This window comes from Nematolebias whitei, chromosome 16 (genome assembly GCF_014905685.2).
Source record: "Nematolebias whitei isolate Nwh7 chromosome 16, NemWhi1, whole genome shotgun sequence".
In the NCBI taxonomy this organism is placed as follows: Eukaryota; Metazoa; Chordata; class Actinopteri; order Cyprinodontiformes; family Rivulidae; genus Nematolebias; species Nematolebias whitei.
The window spans coordinates 456385-465674 of NC_056513.1; the positions used below are offsets into that span (position 1 = coordinate 456385).

The 9290-nt window shown below is 44.0% G+C and overlaps 1 protein-coding gene across 1 annotated transcript in view; it reads right to left on the reverse strand.

Moving 5' to 3' along the window:
* The window catches only part of LOC119422990 (large neutral amino acids transporter small subunit 3-like), a 122059-nt gene that overhangs the window by 106817 nt on the left and 5952 nt on the right, over positions 1 to 9290 (reverse strand). Inside the window, exons 2-4 of the mRNA XM_037690400.1 lie at positions 3904 to 4084; positions 896 to 951; positions 472 to 548 (exon numbers count right to left, since the gene is read on the reverse strand). Coding sequence (XP_037546328.1) covers positions 472 to 548; positions 896 to 951; positions 3904 to 4084 — 314 coding nt within the window. The remainder of the gene's footprint in view (positions 1 to 471; positions 549 to 895; positions 952 to 3903; positions 4085 to 9290) is intronic.

Consider the following 9290-nt stretch of genomic DNA (forward strand, 5'->3'; position numbering starts at 1 on the left):
ACACAACTCGTGTTTTGTGAACTCGACACAACTCGTGTTTTGTGAACCTGACACAATTCGTGTTGTGAAGTCGGCACAACTCGTGTGTTGTGAACTCGACACAACTTGTGTTTTGTGAACCCGACACAACTCGTGTTTTGTGAACCTGACACAATTCGTGTTGTGAACTCAACACAACTTGTGTGTTGTGAACTCGACACAACTTGTGTTTTGTGAACCCTTCACAACACTAGTTAAGGTAATAAGGGGGCAGCTGTGGCTCAGTGTTTAGAGCAGTCATCCTTCAATGGGAGAGTGGGGGGTTCGATTCCACCAGCAGTCATGTGCTGAAGTGTCCCTGGGCAAGACACTGAACCCCTCATTTCCTCTGATGTGTGTCCCATCGGTGTATGAATTTGGTCTAACACACTGATTAGTCTCTACAGATTAAGATTATTTTAAGATATAGATTGCTGTATGTGTGTGTCCCACCGTCAGTGAGGTAAAGGTCAGGCAGATTCCTCCAAAGCCGTTGAAGGAGACAGCAAAGAAGATGAGGATGGACAGCTCTGATGGAGACAGAGAGAATAATTGAAACATTTGTTCCATCCTCTGTGAAGGTTTCATCTTTCTCTCACCAAATGACAACACATCTATGATGTGAGCTGAATTTTCTAACTGTTCAGAAAAAGTGAGCCAGCTCAGCTGCAGGCTGTACTTTGTTCCAACAGTTCGTAGAATTTCTCACTTTTCCAGGTTAATTTGATTTATGTGCAGAAATTGTTGCAAAGATTTCTCTGAACTGACATTAAAGGAGGAAGCACCGTTAGCAGAGCAGTAACGTTAGCCTTCGTCATGTACCAATGTCTGTGTGTCAGTGTGTCTCAGGTGTGCGTTTCAGGTGGAGTGTTGTTACCTTCAGGGTTGTAGGTAGCTGCAGCTATCATCGCACACGATGCAACAAAGCATGAACTAAAAGAAACACAAAGATTTTGTTGAAACCAAGCATTTATGAGCACCGTGTGAAAAGACAGAACCATTTCTTTCTCTTTGACTGATGTTACATTAGCGTCAGGAGACACCGAGGTTTCAAAACTGACACAAAGTTCCTGCATTTAGCACTCCATGTTAAATAATAATTTAGTACTCTATGTTAAATTATACTTCTCCTTGAATTGCCACCTTATCGTGGTGGAGGAGTTTGTGCGCCTGAATGGTCCTAGGAGCTATGATGTTGGGGGCAATTATAACTGCCCCTGGTAGGGTCTCCCAAGACAGATTGGTTCTACGTGACATGCCAGACAAAGAGCGATTCAGAAGACTTTTGATGGACAACACCAATCAACAAACTCAGTCTACCTTTCCTGTGGGTTACCGGGGCCCCACTCTGGAGCCAGGCCTGGGGGAGAGGCTTTGTGGTGAGTGCCTGGTGACAGGGTCTCTACCCATGGGGCCCAGTCGGGCTCAGCCCGAAGGAGCATCATGAGTTTGACTTCCTGTGGACCCACCACCTGCAAGAAGGGCCATACAAGTCGGGTGCATGATGCCATGGGCAGTGGGAGTGGCCGAAAGCAGGGACCATGGCGCTCTGACCCTGGCCTACCAAAATTGGCTTTTCAGAGTCAGAGAGTGAGAGAGATTTATTTGTCCTACACACCACATGTGGTACATGAGGTGGGACAAAACTCTATACACAGGGTCCCAGTTACATCCAACAAAAACACAAATTGTAAATAAAAACATTAGTAAGATCTGAGTCATGAACCAAGAATATATTAAATTCACTAAACTAAGAATACACAAGACTAAGAATACACAAAGCACTAATGGTACAAAAACAATGCGTCAAAAAAACAGCAGCACGAACATGAGTATGTGTGAGCAGAAGAGGACAAATGAACACAGCAACATGAAATAATCAGCAGCATGAGATCAGCATCATGGATAGTCAGCAGCACATATCAACAACCAAGTGGCATTACAATGATTTTTCGGGGGGGGGGGGGGGGGGTTCACAGTGATTTTTCCTGGTTAGAGATTTGTAACTCTAACAGCCTCAGGGTAGAAGCTGTTCCTCAGCGTGGTGGTTTTGCACTTAATACTCCTCAGCCTTCTGCCTGAGGGGAGCAGGGCAAAAAGTGTGTGTGCTGGGTTTGTGTAGTCCTTCATGATGCAGGTGGCCCTCTTCCTGCATCTGGAGGTGTAGATGTCTGTGAGGTGGGGAGACTGACTCCAACATCTTCTGTGCAGCCTTCACCACTCTCTGCAAAGCTTTTCTTTCTGCAGCTGTGCAGCCTCCATGCCACACGTTGATGCTGGAGCACAGGATGCTCTCCACTGCACACCTGTAGAAGGAGGTGAGGACTGAGCTTCCAGACCAGCTCGTCTCAGCCGCCTGAGGAAGTAGAGTCTCTGATGATCTTTCTTCATCAGGCTGGTGGTGGTGTTGCTCCAGCTGAGGTTGTCATTCATGTTCATGTGCACAGTGCACACCCAAGTACTTGTAGCTTGAAACCACTTCCACCACAGATCCTCCTATGTTCGGGGTGGTGGTGGGGGGGTGGAGGTGTGTTTATTCCTTCTGAAGTCCACAACCATCTCCTTTGTCTTCTTCACATTGACGTGAAGGTTGTTCTTCCTGCACCAGCTCTCCAGGTAAAAAAAAAAACGTATAAATTGGGAAAAATAAATTAAAGAAAATTATATTAAAAACAAAAACAAAAACAGCTAGGATGTAAAGCGATGTAGAAAACTAAAAATAGGAACATGTCTGCATTGGTTTTTGCCATGAACTTAGTAGATGTTTAAAGCCACTTAGAGGCCAAGGTTGAGAGCTTCAGATCTATAGACTGACCCTGAGCTCTCAGACTCATGTGCTTAACGAGCTCAACGTCAAGCTGGACGTGATTTCTGAGAATTGTAGGCCACTTGTGGCTCCTGGAACTTGCCGGTGTAGAATTTAAGAAAATGCATTAATTGGAAAATCTGTTTTATAACAAGGGCCAAGCTAATATGTATTTTTAACTTATAATGGCCTGCAGAGAATGTAATCAACAAAACTTGTTTTTAACAGGTTCTGAGTATTTGCAGATGTGATTTATGCATGGAGTGTGTTAAGCTGACCGGTGAATAATTTGTTTATCTGTATCTAAAAGTACCAAGAATTTCTGGGCGTAAGACCAAATGTTTATACAAGGGGAAACTCGGGGAAACTCGGGGAGCTCAGGACAAGGAGTTCAGGTGGACGGCCAAGGGACCGTCCAGCACAGGACAGAGACGCCAGCGAGCGGCCGGAGGACTGTCCATCAAAAACAGGAGCTCTGGAGAGCGGCCAGGAGACCGTCCATCACCGGACCAGACCTCTGATGGGCGGCCGGAAGAAGAGACCATAGATGAAGTCCTAACTGGCAGCACAGTATCCACAGTAGAGGCCAAAGGATCTGCAGCAGGCAAATGGACCATGAAGACTGCAGCTGGCGAAGAGATCACAGAGGTTGAGACCTCACAAGGTGTGGAAAAGGAGTGAGTGGCATCCTTCTGGAGGGTTAGGGGGGGTTCATCGAAACATTTCTCACTTAAAGAAACTGGTCCAGATGACATGATTTAATTTTTTTGTTGTTATCTACCTGGATGATTGAGCCTACAAACCTTTTTCTAACCCCTGAACCACCAACGGCACTTGAACCTTAAGAGGACCAGGCCTTGGTCCACACAAAGAGCAGTTGGTCCTCAAAGTTTAGTATGTGTTCAAAAATGGTTCTCACAAAGTAACATAAACAAACACACAAAAATCTAGGATCACAAACTTTTATACCTAACAGAATCCTTTACATTTCATTTTTTACTAGTTTAAAAAAAATCCTCCTTAGAATTTGTAGAATACAACATTAAAAAGGTGATTGAAAGATGAATGATGTGTCCCACCTGCCAATCAGTCTGATTGGGCGGGGTCCATATCTGTCCATGAGGATCCCCAGGGGCAGCGTTGCTGCACTCAGGAGGAAGGAGCCAATAGTGAAGCCCAGATTTAGCATCTCGTCTTGTTCAACACAACTCCTCCAACCACTGCGCTCGACGGATGTCCAGTTACTGTCAGTTGCATTTTCTACATCATATCAGAGAAAAGAAAGTTGAATAACAACAATAAAATTAAACACAACAATAATATGTCAAAACAGATACAATTTATCCCCAACTCCTCATTTTACTACTGACGTTTCACTGATCACATCAACTCTGTGGATAAATTCATCAAGTTCACACAAGAAGATGTAAAAAAAAATGACAGGTTGGCTTTCTTGGACTGTGAGGTCTCAGTCTCTGATAGAGGACATTTGCAAACTGAGGTGTACCACAAACCCACCCACACAGACCAGTATTTGCAGTTTGACTCCCATCACCCTTTGGAGCACAAGTTAGGAGTCATCAGGACTCTAACAAAAGTTAAGTCAGGTCCTCTAGACAGGTTCTAAAAACAAAAAAAAGTAGAAACGTTTCGGCTTTCATCCAAAAGACGGATTATACGTTACGGCAAAGACTGGTTCATCCCAAAGATCCAGTCCCCCGGCACAAACAGAGTAATATTGTGTAAGTTGTTCAGTGTCAGGAGGGTGATCAGTCTTACATAAGGGAAACAAAACCGCTACTGGCCGAAAGAATGGACCAGCGCAGAAGATCAACATCATCAGGCCAGGATTCTGCGGTCTACACTCATCTCCAGGCCAGCGGTCACTCTTTCAAGGATGAAGATGTTCACATCCTGGACAGAGAGGAACGATGGTTTGAAAGAGGAGTAAAGGAGGCCATCTTTGTGAAAAGAAACCGTCCATCATTAAACAGGGGTGGAGCCTCCTGGTTCAACTGTCCCCCTCTTACAATGCTATGATTGCTAGTATCACTCAGCCCTCTGTGAACAGTAAACAGCCATCAGGTGCTAATGATCCATTGTTAGGCAGATGGTCCTTCTTGAGCATGTGATCAGCTGGTTTTGGTTGTCAGCAGCAAACTGGTTGATCCACTCTGAGAAGGTGCTATTTAAGAGACTGAGCTGAATACAGCACCTCAGACTGAGGAAGTCTTTCAGATGAAAGACGAAATGTTTCTACAATTCTTTTGTTTGTATTTTGAACCCGTCCAGAGGACCAAACTTAACTTTTTTAGATGTTTCTACCTGGATTATTGAGCATGCATCAGGCTATATAAATAAAGTTTACTTACTTACTAACATATGGAATGACCACTGGTCTGGGTCTGGGTTCCTCCTTTTCACCTGTTGGCTGACTGGAGTCCTGTTTGGGTTTCTTCTTTCAGGAAGGCCCAAGTAGGATATCCACATTGCTCTAGAGCCTGTCTTGTGTAGGATTTCTCCTTCTGCCTGGCTCCTGAGTTAGTGGGGACGCTGTCTGCTCTGTGGGACAGAGTCCTGATGACTACCTTGATGCATGCTCAATAATCCAGGTAGAAAAATCTAAAAAAGTTAAGTCAGGTCCTCTGGACACGTTCAAAAAATAAACAAAAAAATTGTAGAAACATTTCATCTTTCATCCGAAAGACTTCTTCAGTCTGAGGTGCTGTATTCAGCTAAGTCTTATAAATACCATACCATACCATACCATTTTATTTATAGAGCACTTAAAACAGCGACAAGGCCAACCAAAGTGTTGTATAGACCGAACAACAGGTAACACACAAAGCAATATACAAATGAGGTTAATCAGAATAAAGACATAAAAACGATGCATATAATAAATACAGTATAACGACTAACCAGTGTGGAGCATACAGGCTCAAAACACAGATCATCTGGTGTTGAAAGCTACTGAATAATGGTGTTTTTTTAAATAGCACCTTCTCATAGTGGATCAACCAGTATGCTGCTGACAGCCAAAACCAACTGTTCACATGATCGAGAAGGACCATCAGCCTAACAATGGATCATTAGCACCTGATGGCTGTTTACTATTCACAGAGGGCTGAGTGATACTAGCAATCACAGCATTGTAAGAGGGGGACAGTTGAACCTGGAGGCTCCGCCCCTGTTTAATGATGGACGGTTTCTTTTCACAAAGATGGCCTCCTTTACTCCTCTCTCAAACCATCGTTCCTCTCTGTCCAGGATGTGAACATCGTCATCCCTGAAAGAGTGACCTCTGGCCTGGAGATGAGTGTAGACCTCAGAGTCCTGGCCTGATGATGTTGATCTTCTGTGCTGGTCCATCCTTTTGGCCAGTGGCTGTTTAGTTTCCCCGATGTAAGACTGATCACCCTCCTGACACTGAACGGCATACACAACATTACTCTGTTTGTGCCGGGGGACTGGATCATTGGGATGAACCAGTCTTTAATGTATTTTGGGGTTTAAAAGCCACTGGGACGTTGTGTTTAGAAAATAAACGTCTCAGTTTCTCTGATACTCCCTCAACATACGGAATGACCACTGGTCTGGGTCTGGGTTCCTCCTTTTCACATGATGGCTGACTGGAGTCCTGTTTGGGTTTCTTCTCTGCTTTTAGTAAGGCCCAGTTAGGATATCCACATTGCTCTAGTGCCTGTCTTGTGTAGGATTTCTCCTTCTGCCTGGTTCATGACAGCGTCCCCACTAACTCAGGAGCCAGCGTCCAGGTGGTGTTCTGAAAACAACTGGAGTGCATTTTGGAGAAAACCCAGTCTGATGCGAAGAGATGGAATCCATCACACAGTATGTGGAGCAGCACTTCTCTCTAAAAAATTAGATGATTCAGTTGGACATCCAGATTGTTGACAACGGTCCAGTCTAGAAATCAGTCCAGGAAGCAAAGATGTAGTCCTCCACACCTCTCTGCTGCTTCTCCTCTGTTACCCACCCAAAACCCCATTGAAACTGTGTCAACTCGCCCACGGCTCAAATCATCCATCCATTATCTTTACCCACTTATTCCATTTTGGGTCACGGGGGTCGCCGGTGCCCATGTCCAACAATCACTGTGCGAGGGGCGGGGTACACCCTGGACAGGTCTCCAGTCCATCACAGGGACACATAGAGACAAACGAGACAAACAACCATTCACTCTCTCACTCACACCTAGGGACAATTTAGAGTTACCAATCAGCCTAACATGCATGTTTTTGGACTGTGGGAGGAAACTGGAGCACCCGGAGAAAACCCACGCATGCATGGAGAGAACATGCAAACTCCACCCAGAAAGGCCCCTGGACCAGGGTTTGAACCAGGGACCTGCACGTTGAGAGGCAGCAGCTCTACCAGTTGTGCAACCGTGCTGCCCACGGCTCAAATTAAATAAACCAAAAATCAGCTCTAAAAATATAAACCATAAAAATCTGATTAAAATAAACACAGTTACTTTACCAGAGCAAAATCATAAAATCATTAAATGTGGATTATTGAACATCAGATCTCTTTCCTCTAAATCCCTGTTAGTTAATGAACTGATAACTGATCATCATATTGATTTATTGTGTCTGACAGAAACTTGGCTACAACAGGAGGATTTTGTTGGTATAAATGAATCCACTCCTGTTAATTATTTAAATTTTCATGTTCCTAGAACAACTGGTCGAGGTGTAGCTTCTATTTTTCCGTTGGGACAATTAATTAATACTAAACCAATTAGTAGTTATAATACTTTTGAGTCACTGTCTCTAAGTCTATCCCATCCTAAAAGCAAAATGGAGTGCCCACTCTCACTAGTTGTTATATATCGTCCACCAGACTCCTATGCTCAGTTTTTGTCTGAATTCTCAGAATTCTTAACTGACTTACTACTAAATACTGATAAAATCATAATAATGGGTGATTTCAATATTCATATAGATGTTGAAAGTGATAGTGCAAGCAGAGCCTTTAACAATTTAATAGAGTCAATTGGTTTTATCCAAAATGTCCGAACAGCTATTCACTTCACATCTTCTACTTCTTTATAGTTCTACAAATCCAATCTCTATTACAAGTCTATCTTCAGTAAGCCACACCTTTTCATTTTTACCGTTCTCAGTTAGTGAGGTTAATAAACTGTTAAAAGGTCTAGACTCTAAAAAAATCTGTAGGACCAGATGAACTTCCAACTTATTTCTTAAGGCTGGCTGCTCATATCATCACAGTCCCTGTGACCCACATCTTCAATTTCTCCATGAGACAAAACGTTGGTAACCCCAGATTCTATGAGTATAAGCGTAGCCCTTTAAGGCTGTCGCTGATGGGTTTATCCCGATATGCGAAGCATTGCGCTGAAAAATTTAGTCCACGCCCACCTGCTGTGTGGGCTCCACCCGGTCCGTATAAATTACGTTAAGAGCGGGAAATCGGCTCCCAAAATAGCTTTTTCTTCAGCCATTTAGGAGCCAGTGAGGCCCGATGTTTAAAGGGCTATGCCTATACTCATAGAATCTGGGGTTACAGTACGTAACCAACGTTCTATTTTGTATAGGCTTCGCCCTTTAAGGCTGTCGCTGATGGGTTAAGGGCGAAACGGATGTTGTCCTCGCCTCACTGGGTCCATTCGAACACCGTATGAAGCAGAAGCTTGCCCAAAAAACGTCTTGTCACTCAGCTCCCCATGTGCATAATTACGCATTGCGTAATTATGTGTGCCATGCACAGATGCATGTTGTGTAACTATGCGTTCTGAATGCATGAACGCCCCGGAAAATTCAACGGGGAGGGAAAAATACTGAAAAGAGCCATGAACCAACTGGTTTACGGCTGAACAGTATGAACAGATTAATAATAACAGGAGAGCTGATTATTAATCAATTGAACTGATTGGTAACAATAGTCATGAACTGATTAGTGACAATAGAACCAAAATAACAATCACAATTTGTGATTGATAACAACATCTCACACTGTAATGCATGCAGACAGATGTGAGTTAAACGGAGTTCCATGAAACAACAATATTCATTCTGTAAACACTAAGGACAGAATGTGTCATGGAACGGGCCGTCACATCACGTAAATAAAAGTGAATAAATGAGCAGGGTGTTGACCACGCGGCCGCAGTGCAAAATGTCCTACATTGACATACCATTATGCAAGGCAGTCGAAGATGCGATACCCCTGGTCGAGTGTGCTCTGAGGTTGACAGGAGGCTCTAAATCTGATGCTCTGTAGGCTTCAGAAATGGCCTCACACAGCCAGTGTTACAAGTGCTGGGTGGATAACGGGCGACCTGCAGATGCATCTCTATAATGCACAAACAAATGTTGACGCATTGCAGCTGTGCACGCTATGTAACATGTCAGCGCCCGCACCGGACAGAGAAGATGAAAAGATGCTACTTCTTCTGATCTGTGGAGGGGGGGGGGGGGGAAGA